General features: G+C 40.8%; 1 protein-coding gene across 5 annotated transcripts in view; it reads left to right on the top strand.

Moving 5' to 3' along the window:
- The first annotated feature begins 678 nt into the window (after nucleotides 1–678).
- BBS10 (Bardet-Biedl syndrome 10) overlaps nucleotides 679–22693 on the top strand; it is a 179663-nt gene continuing 157648 nt past the window's right edge. For 4 of the 5 annotated variants that reach the window (XR_009505215.1, XR_009505214.1, XM_059934702.1 and 1 more), the window contains exons 1-2: nucleotides 679–922; nucleotides 14462–14560. Coding sequence is in view for 3 of the 5 variants with exons in the window: in XM_059934702.1 (XP_059790685.1) it covers nucleotides 738–922; nucleotides 14462–14560 (284 nt within the window). In the remaining 2 variants the exon portion in view is untranslated. Of the gene's footprint in view, nucleotides 923–1361; nucleotides 4818–14461; nucleotides 14561–22693 lie in introns of those variants that run through there. The other variant, XM_059934701.1, reaches the window with a different exon arrangement.

Genomic DNA, 22693 nt, shown 5'->3' with positions numbered 1-22693 from the left:
TATGTTTTTTTCTGCCGTCGGATTGTGTCCAATAATCATGGGTCACTGTGTTTTTAAAGCATCCTATTGATTTACCAATGTGGCTAAGTGTTCACATCTATCACCTCTGCTAAAGAAAAATTAAACCGTGGTGGGTTTCATAGTGATACCTAAGCCCAGGAAACGTGGCAAAGCCCCCAGCAGAAAGCACGAAGCCTGCAGCTCGTGACCGTGGCCAGGGCCTCCTCATCTGTCCTACATCCCAAAAGAGAACCGCTGATGCAGAGTGTGGACAGGACATGCACGAGTCCAAGGCAGAGATTTTTGTTACGGAACGGTGAACTTTTGACGGCGGTCGGGAACGAACCGAGCTCTAGCCGCGGTGCCCAGTCCCTCCGCTCTCGTGCCGAGTTCCTGGGAGACGGAGGGATCTGGTGGCAGCTAAAGCCTCCAAGAGAGAGGAATGAATTCACCTAGGAGGGGGAGAAGGGCTTGCGGTTTCCTGTCCGGGGACAACTCCCGAGAAGCCCCGACCTCTTTCCCATCTCCGCGGGCTTTTGGACCGCTAGCTCCTACTGGCAGAACAGCGCGGCTCTCCCGCTGAGCGGGCGGGAAGACGGACGCTCGCCCAACCAAGAAACCGAGCAGCACCGGCTTCCGGCCTCCTCCCCGCCTCTTCCGCTTCCGCCTGCGCCTCGCTCCTGCTCGTTCTGGGCTTCTACAGGCGGCGACCCGAAGCCGTCAGAAGCTAAAGGGCTATGGCCGCTCCGGGATCTGTGAGGGCGGCGTTGCAGGTGGCGGAAGTGCTAGAAACCGTCGTGAGCTGCTGCTTGGGGCCCGAAGGGCGGCAGGTTCTGTGTACCAAGCCCACTGGCGAGGTGCTGCTCAGCCGGGATGGAGGCCGCCTCCTGAAGGCGCTACACTTAGAGCATCCCATAGCCAGGTACTTGCGTGTCACGCTCCAGACCGTTAGAGCATCCTATAACCAGGTACTCAGGTCCCGCACTCCAGCCCTCAGGCCATCTCCCTGAACTTCTTGTCCCTGAGGTTATGCTCCTGGAAGAACTGACCTTGGACGAGACCCGTGTACGCTCAGAGTTAGAGCGCTACCCGCTGCCCGCTGCCCGCTGCCCGAGGGAACATTCCCAGACATCGAATCATTAACAACTGCCGAGAGCATTTCTCACTCCTTTCCTTCCTGCTCGACCCAACCCCTAGAATCTTGAAGTAGAACAAAGTAACTTAAAAAAGGAAAAAACTAAAACTAGGGATATCACAGAGACAGTATTCTCGTTATATGCCTGTAGCTGTAAAAACATGGTTTCAACTTGATTTAGGCAGCCCTCTGAGAATCTGAGTTGCTTTATTTCTTTCTTGTACAGGATGATGGTGGCATGTGTTTCCAGTCATATAAGAAAAACAGGAGATGGTGCTAAAACATTTATTATCTTTCTTTGCCATTTACTCAGAGAACTTCATGCAATCACAGACAAGGAAAAGGATTCTTTCTTTTCTGAAAATATTCAAACCCATGGAAGGCACTGGAAAAATTGTTGTCAGTGGAAATTTATTTCCCAAGCTCTTCTAACATTTCAGACACAAATATTAGACTACGTTATGGACCATTATTTAAGTAGACACTTTTTGTCCATCTTTTCTTCATCCACCAAAGAGAGACCATTGTGTAGGAGCTCTTTAGAGATGCTCTTAGGAGCATACTTTTGTGGAAGAGTGGGAAGAAATAATCACAACTTTGTATCACAGTTGATGTGTGACTACTTTTTCAAGTGTACAGCTTGTGAAAGTGGGTTTGAAGAAGTACTTGAGTTAGTGGATGACTGTTTTGTCGAGTTGAAAGTTGGTGTCACCGGCCTTCCTGTTTCCGATTCCAGGATCATAGCTGGGCTTGTGCTTCCCAGAGACTTTTCTGTGTACTGTCCAGCAGACGGTGACATAAGAATAGTGATAGTAATAGAAACCATTCAGCCTCCTTTTTCAACTTTTGGATCAGAGTTTATTCTAAATTCAGAAGCACAGTTTCGGACATCTCAATTTTGGATTACAGAAAGGACAAAAGCAATAATGAAATATTTACAGAAGCAGAATGTAAAATTGCTCCTATCTACTGTGAAACAACCAGACTTAGTAATTTATTGTGCAGGACTGAATGGCATATCTGTGGTGGAGTGTTTATCATCTGAAGAACTTTCTCTTATCCAGAGAGTCACTGGTCTCTCTCCCTTTGTACTACCACAGGCCTCTTCTCAGTATGAACTCTCTAACACTGCTATGCTGAAATTTTGTAAGCCCTTTATTCTTAGATCCAAAAGGTATGTTCATCTTGGCTTGATTAGCACATGTTCGTTTACACCACACTGTATAGTTCTTTGTGGTCCAGTGCAGGGTCTTGTTGAACAACACCAGGATGCTTTACATGGAGCATTTAAAATGCTTCGGCAGTTATTTAAAGATCTTGATCTAAATTATGTGACACAAGCCAGTGACCAAAATTGTACTTCAAGTCCTCTTATTTATAAGAATAGTAGAGAAAGTAATGACTTACCAGAAATTGTTAATGGCTCAATACAAAGGCCATATCAGGACACAGTTGTAAAGAACAAGGATGAACTGGCAAAAACTCAAACATATTTAAAAGCATATTCAAATTTGATAGTTCCAAGTGTAGAATTAGAAACAAATATATTGTGTTCAACACCAACAGTGACACTAACAGCTACATACCAGACAGATGCAACACTGAGATGTTTCTCTCCAAACAAAGCCAGGATAATGGATGACCATGAACCGTTTATTGAGAGTAATTCTACTAACTCAACAACAGAAAATACTAGAAGAGAAATTTCTTATGAAAATTTACAGGTCACAAAAAATGCTAGAAAGGGGAGCATATTACCAGTGAGAGATAAGTCACTAGAGATGTGTACTTCCCAGAGTTACTGTTTCTCATCTGTACCAGCTGGTTGTGTTTTGCCAGTGGGTGGTAATTTTGAGATCTTGTTGCATTACTATCTTCTCAACTATGCCAAAAAGTGCCGGCAATCAGAAGAAACCATGGTTAGTATGATAATAGCTAATGCACTTTTAGGCGTTCCCAAAATCTTGTATAAGTCTAAGAAAGGAAATTACAGCTTTCCACAGATATATATAAGAGCTCTCCATGCACTGCAAACCAATCAACCCATGATAAGCAACCAGACAGGTTTGGAATCAGTTGCTGGTAAATACCGGTTACTAACTTCAGTTCTTCAGTGTTTGACAAACATTTTAACCATTGACTTGGTAATCAATATTAAGAGACAGCCTCAGGAAATTTATGATCAAGATTCAGAAGAAGAACTATAAAGTTGGAAGCTTTTTATTAACCAAAGTTTTAATCCAACTCAAGCCATAAAGCAAGGCAGGCATGTGACCACTGATTTTCAAGTTAATTCAGTGTAGTTAGGAAAACAGCATAACTTAAAAAGTCTTTAGAAGTACACAAGGCCAGCACACATTCAGACACAAATATTAGAGACTACATTATGGCACAGTTCTGAGGAGGAATCCTTCTGGATGGGTGAAGCCAAGATCTGAGTAAGCGTATCGTTTTTCCCCCTCAGTATCCCTGTGTCTGCTGTGTGTTAGTCTGTGTGTTTGGGGGAAGGTATTTCCTTATAGCTCCTTTTTACTTTTCTGTATCTTTTTTCACTCTTCATCCCTTCTCCCTTGCCTTTCTGTATCTAGTTAATAGAGTAATTTAATCTCAGATTTGGATGTGGTCTTCAAATGCCATCCTACTTTAATTGTTTATAATATAAAATATATTTGCTTTATTTAAAATGATTTATTTTCCCTACTCATAATTTCTATAGAAATGAGTAAAAGGCTCATTTTCTTTTTCTCAAACAGTGTGTGAGTAAAATTAGTTTTTACTTTTTTGTGGCCCCTTGTTTAGAGCCTGGATAGATTTTTTTCCCCATTCATACACCAATGAGTATGTCACCATAAATATGGCTTTGTGCATTGTAAACTTATTTTCATTTCTTTAGTTGAAAGTTAATTCCAGAAAGGATATGAAATTCATACTATCATTTTCTCCTGTCCTCTAAGAGCTTGCAAAACTAATTCATGTATTTGCTGAGTTTTCTTGTATTTGGTGCATAGCCAGAGTTCAGTAGTAATGCAAGAGGGAGGGGATATGGGGATATACATATGCATGTAGCTGATTCACTTTGTTATACAGCAGAAACTAACACAACACTGTAAAGCAGTTATACACCAATAAAGATGTTAAAAAAATAATAATAATAATAATTTAAGAATTACAGTTGGCTCTCCAATCCTTGGGTTCTCCATCTGTGGATTCAACCAACTGTGGATTGAATATATTCAGGAAAAAAAATTCCAGAAAGTTCCAAAAAGCAAAACTTTAATTTGCCAGGTGCACTGGCAACTATTTATATAGCATTTACATTGTATTAGGTATTATAAGTAATCTAGAGATGATTTAAAGTACACAAGACAATGTACACAGGTTACATGCAAACACTGTGCCATTTTATACAAGGGACTTGAGCACCCACAGATTTTGGTATCCTCGGGGGGGGGGGGGAATGTTCTGGAACCAATCCCCCTTGGATCCCAAGAGACGACTGTATTTATTTCTAATATGAATTTTTTAATGTTTATATTTTATCTTAAAGGTTTATAAATGCAAATAATACTGTGCACCTAGCTGTGAATAAGGACAGTGTTTTCTACTTTTAGTAGTTCTCTGTAACACCCCAGGCAGTGCTATGTTCATACCAAGTATTCAGAAGTGCTTGTTGAATAAAACTGTTATCTTTAATCTGATCTAATTTTGTGTTTCCAGTTTACTAATTCAGCAGATTCTTATTGAGTGCCTACTATGTGCCAGATGCTGAATATACCATGGTAAACAAATAGATATGGTTCCTACCTTCATGCACCTTTCCTCAAAGGTTAATGGGTAGTAGATAATGACACCACTTGGATCGAGATTAAATTTAGGAAAACTGATGAAAATTTCATTACAGTTAAACTTGAAAAAGCGATGACTAATGTATTTAAGAACTATAATATTCCATCATGCAGATCTCATGATCTTTTATATTAAATATAATTTCATTTTTGTAAGGTTTATGCCATATATGATAACATTATTTCACTTCTGTGACTATGGAGAGAATGTATTAGCTCTGCTTCTTATACGGATTTCATAGATATATAAACGTACTGTAAAATTGTTGTATAATTTTTTCCATTCACTTTTTTAAATTGCCTGTCAGGTCACTTGATAGCTTTGCTTTATTTTGTTGTTGTTTTAAATACTTCATCATTGAAGGCATTCAAAGACTTTTCAATGTATGCCTGTGCCTTGCATATGGTAGGCATTTTATAACTATAAATAATCACTAGCCCAGGAGCCACTTTGTAATCTGGGAGTGGGTCTTTTTGTGTGTGGCACCTCATCTAATATCTGGCACACAGTAGTAGTCAATAAATGTTGAGAAACTCTGGTCCTCATGGATGAGGTCCTAATTATTTCTATCAAATTTTCATGGAAAAGGATCTGTTTGCGGGGGAAAGAAGCAAAAAATGTAGAACAAATCTGCACAAAGCAATCGTTTTTCTTTTAATTAAAAAAATCCTCAAAAATGGTGATAAAGCTTTCATGGGTCATCCTTGTCATTTACAGAATAACACTAGGGAGTTTATATTACTTGGTTAGATAAAAGAGCACTTCAAAAATGTAATTACGTTATACTTAAACCCACTTACACAAAGGATTTGAGGTGACCTGCAACAAAAAATAGATGAAATTAAAGTAAAATCTAAATAAAAATTAAAGAATCAAGAGCAAAGAAAATGTAAAAATGATTAAAAGTCAAGACCATGTTCCTGTTTTTATTCTGCATAATGAATAACCTCAAAATTTACTTGATTGGAATCGCTGTATTATTACCTCTCATGGTTCTGAGAGTTGCCTGGATTTATCTGGACAACCTTCCCTGTATTCTGTTGGGTGAGGCAGTCATGCAGGTCAGCTGAAGTTCAAGGGGAGGGAACACAGGCCCCACCACTCAATGGAAAGTGTCAGTGACACATTATAAGAAGAGCGTGTGGGATGAGATATATTGAGTCAGCTATCTTTGGAAAACAATCTGCAACACCATGGGAGAGAAAAGAGGACAACTTCTCAGCTGAGGTTTTTATTATTGTTTTCTGAAGTTACATGTCAGTCCACCTCCCACAAACACATTTTCCCCAATAACTTCTATGAACTCCTTATTTTTTTCTCACTGGGCCAGCACAAGCCATTTTTATTCCCAAAACAATAGGCATTGAATAGTTGAATATCTCTGAACTGCTTTAACCAGGGAGCTCTTTAACCATGTTACACTGGAAATGTCAGGGTATGCATGTTTTAGACTAAAAGGGATGGGGAAGAGGAATGCAATTTGAGCCTGAACTTTTTTTTTTAATAAATTTACTTATTTATTTATTTATTTTTGGCTGCGTTGGGTCTTCGTTGCTGTGCGCGGGCTTTCTCTAGCTGCGGCGAGCAGGGACTACTCTTTGTTGTGGTGCGTGGGCTTCTCATTGCAGTGGCTTCTCTTGTTGCGGAGCACAGACTCTAGGCGCGCAGGCTTCAGTAGTTGTGATGCGCCGGCTCAGTAGTTGTGGCTCGTGGGCTCTAGAGTGCAGGCTCAGTAGTTGTGGCGCACGGGCTTAGTTGCTCTGCCTGTGGGATGCATGTGGGATCTTCCCGGACCAGGGCACGAACCCATGTCTCCTGCATTGGCAGGCTATTCTTAACCACTGTGCCATCAGGGAAGTCCTGAGCCTGAACTTTTATCAGAAATTACTCGTCTCCTCCCAAAAGGAATAGAATATGTTTTTCTTATCATCAGAGCACAGCAGAGAAAACAAAAACTACAGTTGGAGGGGGATATATATATATATATATACTTTGCAGTTTTGTAAACAGCAAGAGATTGGTAACAACCTAAACTCTAGATGGATCCGCTAACTAAATGGGATAGGGGCAGTGACTGGGGGGGAAACATGCATAAGGAAGAGGTGAAAAGGTGATTTCTCAGTGTATACCTTATGGCATTTTGATTTTTGAACCATTTGAATACTACTTATTCAAATGAGATAAAATTTTAAAAAATAGGTTTAGAGCAAACACATAGAATGCACCCCAAATAGTAATAAAGTAATAAGGATCCTGGCCTAAGGAAACACAAGACCAGAATGGAAGAAAAATGATGTGAGATACACAGTGATGGATCAGTACTTTTACAATGGAAGAAAGGATACAGTCAAAAGAGGGAATATTCTCTTAACTATAATTGGCTAAGGGTTTTCTCAACAATTCTGGAAACATTCTCCCTTAGCAGGCTACTATGAGCCTAGGAAGTGCCAGCAAGCAGTGTGGCATTCACTTCCTCATGGAATTTTCAGTCCTGGGTCTGGCTTCCTCTTATGCAGACTCACCATCAGATTTTGTCAGCACGTTGAGAATGGCTCTGTCTCAGGGTCTGAGTCAAACCAAACTTGTGAGAGTGATCAATTTATTTACAATAAGAACTGTCCCAGGAACTAGAATATTCCAAGTCCATCTGACCAGTCTTTCCTTTATGTATGGACCTGTATTATTACTTCCTGTGGGAAGTAATAATCAGGTGGTTGCTGAGTAAGCGTGGAATCAGAACAAGAGAAATCAAATTAACTCCTCCCAGCCAGTTATGCTCCCGTTCCCCAGTGCTCGGTCCTGGCCTTCTACACCTACACTTGCTTCCTGTGGGATTCTATCCAGGTCTATAACTTGGGTGCCACTACATGCTGATGATTCCAAATTTTGAATTTCCAGCCAACCTCTTCTCTCAACTCCCAACTCATTTATCCAACTCCCAACCCAGTCTCCATGTGGATGCTTACCCTTAACATGTCCAAAACAGGATCTCTATTTCCCATCCCCTAAACCTGGCCTTTCCCCTGCTGTCCCATCTTAGTTAATGGTATCACCAGTCTCCCACTCATTCAAGACAAAAACCTGAGAGGCATCTTGGCTCCAGTCTTTCCTTCACATCCCACAGCCAATCAGCAAATCCTGCTGGCCCCACAAATAAAGTGGATTTCAAATCCACCCACTTCTCACAATTGCCTTTCCAGCCCCAGTCACTTCATCTCTTACCTGCAGCAGCCTCCTAATGGTCCTCTTCGCCTCTGTCTCACCTTGTACTTTATCCTAGAGTGATTTCCCCCCAACTTCGTATTTCAAATGTTTTAACTCCACAAAAAAGTTGAAAAAAAGCACAACAAACGCGCACAAATCCTTCATCTAGATTCATCAATTACCATTTTACCCTTTGTGCATGCGTGCATGTGCGCGCACACACACACAGACACACACACTTTACTGAACCATTTGAAAGCAAGTTGTATCCCTAAATACCTCAGTAAGTATTTACCATGAACAAGGACTTCCCCTACATGATTGAATGATTCTTTTAAAAATGCAAATCCTGTCATGTCATTCCTCTGCTCAAAGTCTTCCAAAGGTTTTTCCTTCACACAGAATGAAATCCAAATTTATCATGGTCTACAGGGCTGTACATGATCTGTTCCCCTGCTTATCCCTAAAATCTCATCTGATACTCTCCCTCTAGCTTTCTCCCCACCAGTTACACTATCAGTCAGGACAAGTTATGCCATACTGAGGTAACAAATAACTCCAGATCTCAAGAGCCTTGACACAGTACAAATTGATTTCTTGCTCACATTCATGCTTATTAAAGGTCAGGCTTCTCGGGCTTCTGATCCCACACTGTTTTCTTCCTCACTCCTAATTCAAGGCTGGTGGAGCAGTCACTGTCTTGAGCGTTACCAAGCATCATGCCAGAGAGAGAGAAAAAAGAGATCTAGAGGGTCTTGCATTGGCTCTGTTCAGAACTGGCACGTGTCATTTCTGCTCCTGACTCACTGTCCAGAATTCGTCACATGGTCCTACCCATCCACAGAAGAACCAGGTAGTGCAGATCTACCTTGTGCCTGGAATGAGAGAGAACCAGAACATTTGGCAAACAGCACTAATGAGTACCCAAACTGGCCTTCTTTCTGTCCCTTGAACGCACAAGTTCATTCCAGCCTCTGAGTTTTCCATTTGCTGTTCTGTCTGCATAAAAGTCTTCCCCTCTGATCTTCATATGGCTCACTTCCTCACTTTATTCAGGTATTTCTGCTTTAATGTCACCTCCTTAGAGATAACTTTTCTTGACCTTTCAATCTAAAATAATACCATATTCCTTCCCCATGACCTCCCTTGTTCTCTATCTTCCTACCTTGTTAAGCTCTTTTTGAATCACATATCTGATGTTATTAGTATGTGTGTTTATTTTTTGTATTGACTGCTTTCCCCACAAGAATGTAAAGTCCATGAGGACTTTGACTTTTTCACTTCCGTATTTCCAGCATGTGGGATAGTGCCTGGCCAAGTAGGCACTCGGTGAATGAATGAATGAGTGAATGAATGAATAGGAATGGACCAATGGAAAGACTGACTAAGGCTCCCTTCTCTTGAGCGGTGATCACATAGATCCAACCAACATTTGCCTCAGTGACTCCATTTTTGTTTGTTTCCAACACCACCTAAGTGCCAATGAACCCAGTTTTTTCTTAAAATACTAAATCACTGCAGAGTCCTACCAGCCTGGAAGCCATTCTGTTTCCTTCAGGTGACTTAGCATGTCCCTGTTCTAAACAATCATTTGTTCATTTTAAAGAGTAGCTCTCGGTAGAAATTTCATTCCCAAGTCTGTGCCGAAAGCCTCCCTGTAGCCTTATGTAGACATGCTGTATTATGGTTGAATCGCATTTATGCTTAGGTTAACAATATGGTAAATATGCATAGTTCTTGCAGTCTCTGTCATTTACAACAACTCCTTTGGATGTTTGTATTGATATTTAGCCCCAAGTAAAATCACCAGTCACCAATGCCAGATCTTACTATAAATAAGATCTGGGTGAAAACCTCCCTGATTATAGCAACCAAGGTTTTTGTGCCCAGATTAAACACACCTAGTTAGTAATTGGCTGTGCTCCTTGAACTACTCAGGGAGGTTTCCATTATCTGTCCCCCACTATGGGGAAATCCCTGCTGTGGCAACAGAAATGTCCATCTTCTTTAAAAAAGGGACCCCATGGTATATTTAGCCTTAATACATATTTCAAAAGTACATTTGTGCAAAACTTCCTGGGGCTTCACTTGTGTTTCTGTCACAATTTACACATCATTTTGTACTTAATAAACTCCCATACTGAACTCTTCTAATTTGTACTGTATGTCTTAAAATTTACATTAACTCGCAATATAATTAGTCTTAATAATTAGTTAGGGTTTCGTATACAATCCCCCAGATGGTAATGCCTACAAGATTATTATCAAATGATAAACTTGGGCATAACTTGATAAGGAAGTTATCTAATGTGCTCTTTGAGAAGACTTTGTTGGTTATTTAGGGGGAAAAAAAGTCCATTTATATATTTCTCTTATTTGCAATATTTTACTCTAACCCTTTTGAGAAGTGAAAGAGGAGATCTCTTATATATGTATTAGAAGAAACGAAATTAACTATGTAGTGAAGACAAAATTGGGACAGTTTGAAGATTGTATTTCTGTTCTAAACTGAGGCACAGTGTAGTAGAAAGAACATAGTATTTGAAGTCAAGCAGACCAGTATTGCCATCCTGGCTCTACCAGTTACTATTTGTGTAACTTTGGACAAGTTGCTAAATACCTCTTCTACCTTAATGTCCTCATCTATGAAGTAGTAATAACAGAACCTACTTCATATAACTGTGGTGAAGATGAGTAAAGAGATCTGATGAGAAGTGCCTCGCACAATGCCTGCCACATTATTAAGTAGGAGCTTAATAAATAAGCTTTATTTCTTCCTTTGGTTGCCATAAATTTTTTTAAAATATTTATTTATTTATTTATTTATTTATTTATTTATTTATTTGGCTGCACTGGGTCTTACTTACGGCACGCAGGATCTTCGTTGACACGTGCAAGATCTTTAGTTGTGGTATGCAGGATCTTTTAATTGCAGCATGCGGAAATCTTTTATTTGCGGCATGCAGCCTCTTAGTTGCAGCAAGTGGGATCTAGTTCCCTGACCAGGGATCGAACCCAGGCCCCCTGCATTGGGAGCGCGGAGCCTTAACCACTGGACTACCAGGGACGTCCCACCCATAAATTTTAAACTTTTCCCTCCATCCTCCAGTTCTTCAGTTATACTTGATAACCTGTTCCCTACATGGAAAAACAGCAGAAACCTTTGGGACTCATGCCAGCATGGACCACGGATATCACAGATATAGTAGAAATTCACTGTGGCAGATTGTATTTTCTCCCATATGTCCCTTGCCATATTCTCTAAGTATGACCTTGACACTCCTCTGATAGAATGGTGGAATCTAAGTCTCCTCTTCTTAAACCTGGATGAGGCCTTGTGACTGCCCTGCCCAGGAGACTATAATGAGTGACACTGCATATGACTTCTTAGATTATAAAAGGCAACCTCTTGGTTCTCTTGAAACTCTTGCTCTTAGAACCCAACCACCAATGCTGTAAGGAAGCTCAAGAAGCCTGAGAAGAGCCAAGGCCCTAATCCACAGCTTTAGTGAAGTTTCCAGCCAACAGCAAGCATCAACTTTTGTCATTTGAGTGAGACTTTTTTTAATTTTAATATTTATTTATTTTGGCTGCTCCAGGTCTTAGTTGCAGCACATGGGATCTTCGTTACAGCATGCAGGATCTTTAGTTGTGGCATGTGGACTTCTTAGTTGTGGCATGCAGACTCCTCAGTTGCGGCATGCAGACTCTTAGTTGCGGCGTGCATGCAGAATCTAGTTCCCTGACCAGGGATCAAACCCAGGCCCCCAGCATTGGGAGCGCGGAGTCTTAACCACTGGACCACCGGGGTAGTCCCCTGAGTGAGCCTTTGAAGTGGATCCTTCAGTACCCAGGGTTTGTTTACAGGTTTGCTTCATGTGAATTGTGCCTATTGCCAGCTGAATTAGATAACATACCACAGGAAGAAAACTTTCCTGTTATATTTTAAGAATTTGATCTTAACTTACAAGTAAGTATATTATCAACTGGAAAGCACTGATAGAGCTACACATGTTGTCAAAACTGACATTCTTCTGAATTGGTTTGGTAAATAGCTACTGTCTTCAGCCTCCCAAGCCTACTACCCTCTCCCCCGAATCCCATCCTACCACCCTGGTCTCCTAATCCCTATCCTAGGCGCCCTTGGGTTCAGGTTAATATCTGGTTCAGCAGGGGAGTTTGGTGGGATCTTGCCCCAGTTCTATGGTGTCCACTTTAATTGGTGAAGTATTAACCATGCCACAGAGGTTGAAGTATTTTGAATATCACTCCTTAATGCAATAATATATATTAATGTGATCACACCATACATACTATTTTTTCATTGGAGTATAGTTGATTTACAATGTTATGTTAATTTCTGCTGTACAGCCAAGTGATTCAGTTGTACATATATATACATTCTTTTTTTTTTTTTTTAATTTTTTTTTATTTATTTATGGTTGTGTTGGGTCTTCGTTTCTGTGCGAGGGCTTTCTCTAGCTGCGGCAAGCGGGGGCCACTCTTCATTGCGGTGCGCGGGCCTCTCACCATCGAGGCCTCTCTTGCTGCGGAGCACAGGCTCCAGACATGCAGGCTCAGTAGTTGTGGCTCACGGGCCCAGTTGCTCCGCGGCATGTGGGATCCTCCCAGACCAGGGCTCGAACCCGTGTCCCCTGCATTGGCAGGCAGACTCTCAACCACTGCGCCACCAAGGAAGCCCCATACATTCTTTTTTTATATTCTTTTCCATTATGGTTTATCACAGGATATTGAATATAGTTCCCTGTGCTATACAGTACGACCTTGTTGTTTATCCATTCTATTTATAATAGTCTGCTAACCCCGAACTCCCACTCTGTCCCTCCCCCACCTGCCTCCCCCTTGGCAACCATGGGTCTGGTCTTTATGTCTGTGAGTCTGTTTCTATTTTATAGATAAGTTCATTTGTGTCATATTTTAGATTCCACATATAAGTGATATCATATGGTGTTTGTCTTTCTCTTTCTGACTGACTTCACTCAGTATGATAATCTCTAGTTGCATTCCATATTTCTGCAAGTAGAATTATTTCATTCTTTTTTATGGCTGCGTAGTATTCCATTATATACATGTACCACATCTTCTTTATCCATTCATCTGTCGATGGACATTTGGGTTGTTTCCATGTCTTGGCTATTGTGAATTGTGCTGCTATGAACACAGGGGTGTATATCTTTTTGAATTATAGTTTTGTCCAGATATATGCTGAGGTGTGGGATTGCTGGATCATATGGCAGCTCTATTTTTAGTTTTCTGAGGACCCTCCATACTGTTTTCCATAGTGGCTGTACCAACTTACATTCCCACCAACAGCGTAGGAGGGTTCCCTTTTCTCCACACCCCCTCTAGCATTTCTTATTTGTAGACTTTTTAATGATGGCCATTCTGACCAACGTGAGGCAGTAGTTTTGATTTTCATTTCTCTAATAATTAGCCATGTTGGGCATCTTTTCATGTGCTTGTTGACCATCTGCATACATACTATATTTAGTGATTAGTTTTCTTTTCCTGTTTTGCTTATCTCCCTACTCTCTTCCCCACTTCTTTCACATTGTCCCCCAGATGCTTCCCCCCAAACCAGGTAATCCTCATAATCTATGAGGTGACTCATAATCCTATGAGTCAACTACCAGGTATCCTTCCATATTTTTCATTATGCTGCTTATAAAATCAAATAAAAATATATTCCTATTCATATCTGTACATTTGGATTGTTTTTGACCTTGGTTGAGATTTCTCTTGGCTTCTTGTCTCACTCACTACCCCTCCAGGGGGGCAAAGGGATTTACCTGATTGGTGAGCTTGGGTGGAGGAACTGCGTGTGCCTGTCTCAGCACTCCCTTTCTTTCTCTTGGTTAAGAGGAATGAAGCAGGGTCAGCATCTCCCCACAGGCCCGGGACAGGAATCAGCACTGTTAGGAGCCATGCCTGTGTCCATCTGTCTGATTCAAAGGTGGAGCATTCACCTGCCTGTTCCATTTAGCACTCTAGGCCCTAGGGTCCAGTATAGGCGTCCTAGGGAGTTACTGTGGTGTTTCTGTCTCCTTCAGCCCGACTCCCGTGTATGCCTCCCAATGGGAGGGGAGTTATTTATTGGGTCTCCTAGAACTTGTTCCCTACCACAGACATTGCCAGCTTTTTATTGCCAGTGTCAGGTAAAGTAGCAACAAAGACCAATGAAACTGCCTGGTATCCTTATCGTTACCACCAGTGTGCCAGTGCTTGCATGCTCACATGGCTGAACTCTCTCCCCAGGATCCACTCATCCCATGAACAAAGAAGCAGGCCCACAAAGAGAAATGGAAAGGCCAATGGCTCCACATCACAAACAGCTAAACTGTCCTTGGAAAGAAGGTATGTGAACTGGACAGGAGACTGAGCTTTTAGTAATCAGCTCTAAAAGCAGTCACTGGAATGGGTTAATTTATCCAGAGAGACCCAAGTGCTCTCACTTGACATTATTAGATTTTTTTCTACTTCCGGGGTAAACTGAGACTCTAAAAAAGCAAAGTTATTTGGAGAACCAAAGTGTTCCATGTTCTTTGCCACTGAATAGAGATTCTTGCATTACACCTACTCCACAGACATGAAGTTGGAATCATAGACAAGAGATGGAGAGAGAGCTCTCCAGTTAGAGCTTGCCAAGGCCCAGCAATATTCCTGCTTTTGGGCGCCAGGAGACTCCCCTACTTAAATTAGCTCAAGGAGTCTAATATTCCTGAGGAGGGCACTAATGATAATGCTTAGTGGAGTGACTAGATGAAAGGACTGTTTTATTAATTTGATTAGGAAAATGGAAGGAACAGAAGGAGAAAGGGAATTGAGTCATTCCAGGGTGATGGGATGAAGATATTAGGTCTTATCAGCATAGACTGGAAGACTTCTGGGCAGCAGGCATGTAAATAGCTTACAATAGCTAATTAAGGTTGTGTTTTTAAGATTGGCGCATTTTGTGTCCTGTTGAAGAAATCTTTGCCTACTTCAAGATTTTGGCCTTTGGAAGAGTAACTAAGAAATCTCAGAGAAATAATGCGTTTCAGTAATTCCTTCATAAATATTAAATATAGATATTTGAATATATACATATATTAAAGATGGATAATACATAATATTGAACCCAAAAATATATTGAATGTATTTTAAAATTGAGCAATCTAGTATAGTCCATTCACACTCTGAAAACTCTTTTATAATACCATAATAATGTGCTAAAGAAAAAAGTTACTTTTTTATCTCTAGTTACTTTTGTATCTCTTTTCTGCTTTATAACAAACTTGCTTCAATCTACTCTTCCAACAATGTCTTCACAGAAATTCTTTAAATAGTACAGTACACTTCTTCATTAGAATTGCCTTTTTACCCAGCATTCTCTCAGAAATTCTTCCAGTCAGCAGCTTCTTTGGAAATCCAAAAAGCAACCTCCTGAAACTGTAACATGAACCAATCTGCAAAGATTTTATAATAGCACAGTCAAACGATTTTGCATTTGCCACACTAAGCATCTTTAGGAGGCAGCATGGTGTGGTACAGAGATCAGGGGCTTTAGAGCCCCACCACCTGTGTTTGGATCCTGGATCTGCCACTTACTAGTTACATCACCTTGAACAAATTACTTAAACTTGCTGTACTTTACTTCTCTCTTTGGTTCTTTCAGTTATCTATTGTTGTGTGACAACAATATTATCCTCATACTTAGTAACTTGAAACAGCAAACATTTATTCTCTCATATAGTTTCTGTGGGTCAGGAATCTGGGAGTAGGTTAGCTGGGTGGCTCTGGCTCAGGGTCTTTCATAAGGTTGTAGTGAAGATGTTGGCCAGGGCTGCAGTCATCTGAAGACTCACTGACTGGGGCTGAAGGATCCACTTCTCTCACTGACGTGGGTGTTGGCAGGAGGCCTCAGTTCCTCACTGTGTGGGCCTCTCTATACGGCTGCTGATGTGTCTGAATGACATGGCAGCTGGCTTCCCCCAGAGGGAGTGACTCCAGAGAGAGCATGGAGAAAGTGCAATGCCTTTTGACACTGTCACTTCTGCTGTATTCTATTCATTAGAAGTGAGTCACTGAGTCAGCTTATGTTTAGTGGGAGGGGAATTAGGCTCCACCCTTTGGAGGGAGGAAAGTCAAAGAATTTTTGATTTAAGGTCATCACATCAGTAAGAAGAAATAGTAATATTGATCTTATTGTACCTTTGAAAGAATCAAAAGTGAACATCTAGAACAGTGCTGGCTTCAAAGCGTATACTCATTTACTTAGTCTTTATTGAGTATTTACTAATGTGCTGTATGCTCAGCATACGGTCGTGAGCAAAACCCAGTCCCTGCCCTCATGAACTCACAGTTCAATGGGAAGATAGACATTAATCAAATAATACATAAACAAATGTAAGATCACTGCTTCACATGTGCACCATGCAACGCAGAGGAATTGAAACTAGATAGGAAAGACTTCTCTGAAGAAATGATGTTGAAGCTGAGATCTCAAGGATGAGTAGGAGTTGACTAGGTGCAGAAGAAAGAGAAGAGGGTTCTAGGTAAAAGGAACGACGGGGTAAGATGAGTGGGTGTGAGCATGGAGAGGACAAGGCACTGGATGAGGCGGTGTGGCTGGGGCAGGGGAAGGGCTGTGCGCCAAGACGGGGGAGGTGACAGGGAGCCAGCCTCTACGCTGCTTGTCTGTGTCTGACAAAAGAGGGGAAGATAAGCGTTTTATATATTTTTATGAGATCAGTGAGTGCCAGAGCTAGGTGTAGGAGTTGAGTACAAAGGGGCATGAAAGAACTTTTTTGGGGATGATGGGCTGCTCTGTATCTTGATTGTGGTGCTGGTTGGAACTTATACAGCTGTAGACTAAAGAGGGTAAATTTTACTATATGTAAATTATACCTCAGTATCCCTGAGTTTTTAAAAATGTACTTTTTATGCAAGCACTGTTATGAAGGGATACCGTAACATCGTGAATTTTCCTATAATATGGGTTTTGGATTTCTTCCAAACAGTATTAATTCCTGCAGTATGAACAGAAGACTGCCACAATGAAGTTTAACCTACCTAGTGGTGCTGTAGCTAAAACCCCGCAGTCAGTGAGAGTGAGGGGTGTGTGTGTTTTGGTGGAGGGGGACTGAACACATATCAAAGTAAACTAAATGTAGTATACTTTTTGGCATTAAAAGTAACATGTTTTCACAGCTGTGTAAAGCATGAAGAGAAGAAAAATTTCAGAGGTAATAAATCAAGTTACTTTAATGTAAATGCTGACGTTTTTGTTTGCTCTGTTTTTATTTTGAAAAAATGTTGCCATATGAATACAGTTCTAAGATCAGCAATGATGCTTAACAATGGAATTTAAGAGACTATTATTTTGTCACAAAGCTAATAACAGATAGGAAGCAAAGCAAGTTTTCCTAGCTCAGAAGCTGATCTAGTGCCTATAATATTATCCTTATGCAAGACACTGAGGCCATTAAGCTTTTGTGAATTTTAAGATTCAAGAGTCTTGACACACAGAATAACACTGTGTTCATTGCAGCACTGGACTTCACTTTCAACAGCTGAGCTCTTGAGATTTCCAGTGTAAAATATTGTTAATGATAATGAAATGGGTATAATTCCATTGTATAAATATACCCCAATTGATTTATTCATTGCAAAGCAACGGGAAGGAACAGCCTACCACATGCACACAACACTATGGATGAATCACAGACAAAAGAAGCCAGCTACCAAAGTGCATCCAGTATGATTCCATTTATATAAAGTACAAAACCTGGCAAAAGCAGTCAAGGCTGTTACAAGTCAGTACAGCAGTCCCCTTGCAGAGGAGTTGGGGGAACAACTGAAAGAGAGCATGCTGTAGATTTCTTGGGAAGGATGATGTTCTTTTTTTTTTCTTTCTTTCTTTTTTTGAAGTGTAGTTGATTACAATGCTGTGTTAATTTCTGCTCTACAGCAAAGTGATTCAGTTATACATATATATATATATATATATATATATATATATATATATATATACACACACACATTCTTTTTTTAATATTCTTTTCCATTATGGTTTATCATAGGATACTGAATATAGTTCTCTGTGCTCTACAGTGTAACCTTGTGTATCCATTCCATATATAAAAGCTCACATCTGCTGACCCCAACCGCCCACTCCATCCCTCCCCTAACCTCCCCACCCTTGGCAACCACCAGTCTGTTCTCTGTGTCTGTGATTCTGTTTCTGTTTCATAGATAGGTTCATTTGTGTCATATTTTAGATTCCACATATAAGTGATATTGTATGGTATTTGTCTTTCTCTTTCTGACTTCACTCAGTATGATAATCTCTAGTTGCATCAATGTTTCTGCAAGTAGAATTATTTCATTCTTTTTTTTATGGCTGAGTAGTATTCCACTGTATATATGTACCACATCTTTTGTATTCATTCATCTCTTGATGGACATTTAGGTTGTTTCCATGTTTTTGCTCTTGTAAATAGTGCTGCTATGAACATAGCGGTGCATGTATCTTTTTGAATTATAGTTTTGTCCAGATATATGCTGAGGTGTGGGATTGCTGGACCATATGGCAACTCTATTTTTAATATTCTGAGGAACCTCCGTACTGTTTTCCACCGTGGCTGCACCAACTTACATTCCCACCAACAGTGTAGGAGGGTTTGCTTTTCTCCACACCCTCTCCAGCATTTATTTGTAGACTTTTAAATGATAGCCATTCTGACTGGTGTGAAGTGGTACCTCATTGTAGTTTTGATTTGCATTTCTCTAATAATTAGGGATGTTGAGCATCTTTTCATGTGCCTGTTGGCCATCTGTATGCCTTCTGTGGAGAAATGTCTGTTTTAGGTCTTCTGCCCATTTCTTGATTGGGTTGTTTTTTTGTTGTTGTTGAGTTGTATGAACTGTTTGTATATTTTGGAAATTAAGCCCTTGTCGGTCGCATTGTTTGCAAATATTTTCTCCCATTCTGTAGGTTGTCTTTTTGTTTTGTTTATGATTTCCTTTGCTGTGCAAAAGCTTGTAAGTTTGATTAGGTCCCATCTGTTTATTTTCATTTTTATTTCTATTGCCTTGGGAGACCTAAGAAAACTTTGGTACAATTTATATCAGAGAATGTTTTGCCTCTTCTCTTCTGGGAGATTTATGGTGTCCTGCCTTATGTTTAAGTCTTTAAGCCATTTTGAGTTTATTTTTGTGTATGCTGAGAGGGTATGTTCTAACTTCATTGATTCACATGCAGCTGTCCAACTTTCCCAACACCACTTGCTGAAGAGACTGTCTTTTTGGGATGGATAATGTTCTATTTCTTGATCTGGGAGCTGGTTACACAGGGTGTTCAGTGTGATAGTCACTGAGCTGTACATTTATGATATGTGCATTTTTATACATTATGTTTTACTTCAATAAGAAAGGTTTTTAAATTAAAAAAGTATATGGAACAACTATAGGAGATGTGTGCCCTAACACAGAAAATTAGAACATTAGACCACACTCACCATGATAATTGTAATAATTGTTGTAATAGAAGGCTGCTACACATGTGACCATGGAATCGTCCTCCTGTCTGAGAAAACCCCCCTCGTTGAGCAGGTGGCTTCAGGAGGCGATGCTTAGGTAGCGGTTAAGAAGCAAAGCAACACCAGATCAAGCCTAGGAATCAGTGAGGTGACGCTCATAGCCCAGTCACCCTCACATTCTCTTTACAAGGTTTGGGATTTTACATAATAAATCCAGTTAAAACTTTTAAAATGACCCAGACATTAATGTGTGAAAATATTTGCACACAGCATTTCTGTAGGACTTGGAAGTTGGAAAATCTGTGTTCTGGTATTTCTCATGATTTCACTATTTATAAGCAAATTTATCAACAACTTTATTCAAGTCCCTTTTCCGGAAGTTGTGAGGGATAGAATGATATATGAGACACAGTCCTTGACTTCAATAAGCTGTTGATTTAATATGGAGATAGCCCAACCATGAAAAGATTAACCAAAAATACACAGACGTATACTGTAAGGGTTGAATTGGGGGGAGCATTAACCAAAGGCAGCTATTGGCATGTGAGGTAAATTTACTGTGTTCAGTGAAGGACAGAGAAAGCTTATCAAAGGAGACAGAACTTGAGTTGGAATTTGAAGGAAGGAATTTAAAGGAATAAAGAAGACCTGGAAATGTGGGGAGAAATTTCAGGAGAGAGGTTAACAGTGTAAACAAAGATTCCAAGGAATCAGTACACAAAGGGGATTTAGTTGGGATTGTCTTGTGGCTCAGTCTCTGAGAAGACATTCAAAGAAAAAAATCCAGTGTTAAAAGTCATTCGAATTTTTACTGGAACCTTTGAAAGACTGTCCACAGAGATTCATCCAATTGGCAATCCTTAGCATCACTTCTTAAAATATCCCTTTCTATATTCCTTGAGGTCTAAAACCTCTCACATATTGCAGCTGTAACTAGACTAGGGGTTGGCAAACTTTTTCTATAAAAGGCCAGATAGTCTTTGTCACAACTACTCAACTCTGCAGTTGTTGCACAAAAGCAGCCATAGACAATGTGTAAATGATGGATGTGGCTGTGTTCTAATAAAATTTTATTATAATAACAGGTGGCAGGCTGGATTTGGCCCACAGGTCATACCTCGCTTACCCCTGAACAAGACATCCAATACCCCACAAAGATGATTTCTCCTCACCTCTGTCCTTTTCATTTTTCTCCCTCCCTCTATCCTTTTGCTTCTTCTCTCTACAATTAAATTTTATTCCTTATGACACCAATTCCTGTTCCTGTGATGAGTATCCCAGAACAATGGGTAGAGAAAACAGGAATCTCAGACATCCTGGGGAACTATGGACGGTTTCTAACCAGTGAGAGTGAGCTAATCCAAGTGATATTTTAAGAAAATTAATCTGGCAGCACTGTGTAGGATGGATTGTCGTGAGTATAACAGAAAACATAGAGACCAATTAGGAGGTTATTGCAAAGAATGTGTGCAGTAGATGTGGAGTCTAAACTAGAACGTCAGCTACGAATGGGAAAAAAATGGATGGGTGTGGGACAAAGTACGATTCAAAGATTAACTGGAATTGGGACTTCCCTGGCCGTCCAGTGGTTAAGACTCTGGGGCATGGGTTTGATCCCTGGTTGGGGAACTAAGATCCCACATGCCACACAGCACGGCCAAAAAAAAAAAAAAAAAAAAACGAACTGAAATTGACAACGGAGTAGATGCAGAAGAATGCAGATGAAGGAGTCAAAGATAAGTAAACAATTACTAAGATACAGAGGTTGAGTAAGTAGGAAGATATTTGCATCATTTTTGTCTACTTTTTAAATTTTCCTTCTCCTTGTCCCATAAATGTCAGTGTTCTTCAGGTTTCTTTCCTTTCCTTCTGTTCTCATCCCTTCACCTCCTACCTCATACAGTTTTCCTGGGTGGCATGATTCAAATTTATAGCTTTGACCAAGACTTCTCAGCTAATGATTTCCAAATCTGTTATCTGTAGCGCAAGTGTCTTTGGTGAGATGCAGACCCCCAATTGATGTTTCCAGGAAGACTCACAGACCCTCAACTCGGGCTCCGGTTGAAGTTGGTTTTACCCTACTTTCAAGCCAGTAAATTAGCCTATTACTGTTCCATGGATGCAGGCAAAAGAAGTAAGGCTCTTGGTTCAGAGACAGAAGTTCTTATTCCTCACAGCACAGCAAGCAGCATAAGCATCAGCATGTTGACGTCAGTTGCTCTTGACACCCCAAGTCCCACAGGGTGAAACGGAGGGCCAGATGGAGGCTTGCACACGCAGCGGATTGCGCTACAGGAAGGGGACACTGAGCTTGAGGAACCTGCTGTTTTATTGCAAGCGGTGAGCAAGCCTGCTCCTTGTCCTGGAAAGAGTCCCTCAAGGTTACTCAGGGCAAAAACAAGCCTGAAAAATGACTCAGGTAAAGAGCAGTCAGGGCCTTGCATTCTTAGCATACTCTGCAAAACGTGTAGGAGTGGAAGAGACCCCATTGAAGATTGTTCTAGCAGTCTGAATGTCCAAATCTGAATTCACCAACTTCCTTAAGACCTGCTTTTCTGTTTCCAGTCTAGGTGAAGGATACCATCTTCTACCCCAGTCGCCCAAAGCAAAACCTGACAGCTATCTCAGGCTTTACCCTATTATTTGCTCCCCTCATCCGAATTAACCACTGAACCAGTTTCCTGTAGCTGCTGTAACAAATTACCATAAACTGGGTGGCTTAGAACAACAGAAATGTGTCCTCTCACAGCTTTGGAGATCAGAAAGAAGTCTGAAATCCAGGTATTGGCAGGGCTGTGCTCCCTCTGAAAACTCTAGGGGAGAATCTGTCCTTTGCCTCTTCCGGCTGCTGGTGGCTCCAGGAGTTCCCTGGTTTGTGGCCCCATTACTCTAGTCTCTGCCTCCAGGCTCACATTGCCGCCGCCTCCTCTTCTATCTGCCAGATATCCGTCTGCCTCACTCAGAGGGC

This window comes from Balaenoptera ricei, chromosome 10, assembly GCF_028023285.1.
Source record: "Balaenoptera ricei isolate mBalRic1 chromosome 10, mBalRic1.hap2, whole genome shotgun sequence".
NCBI classification, from domain to species: Eukaryota; Metazoa; Chordata; class Mammalia; order Artiodactyla; family Balaenopteridae; genus Balaenoptera; species Balaenoptera ricei.
This window is presented reverse-complemented; position numbering and strand designations above follow the sequence as displayed.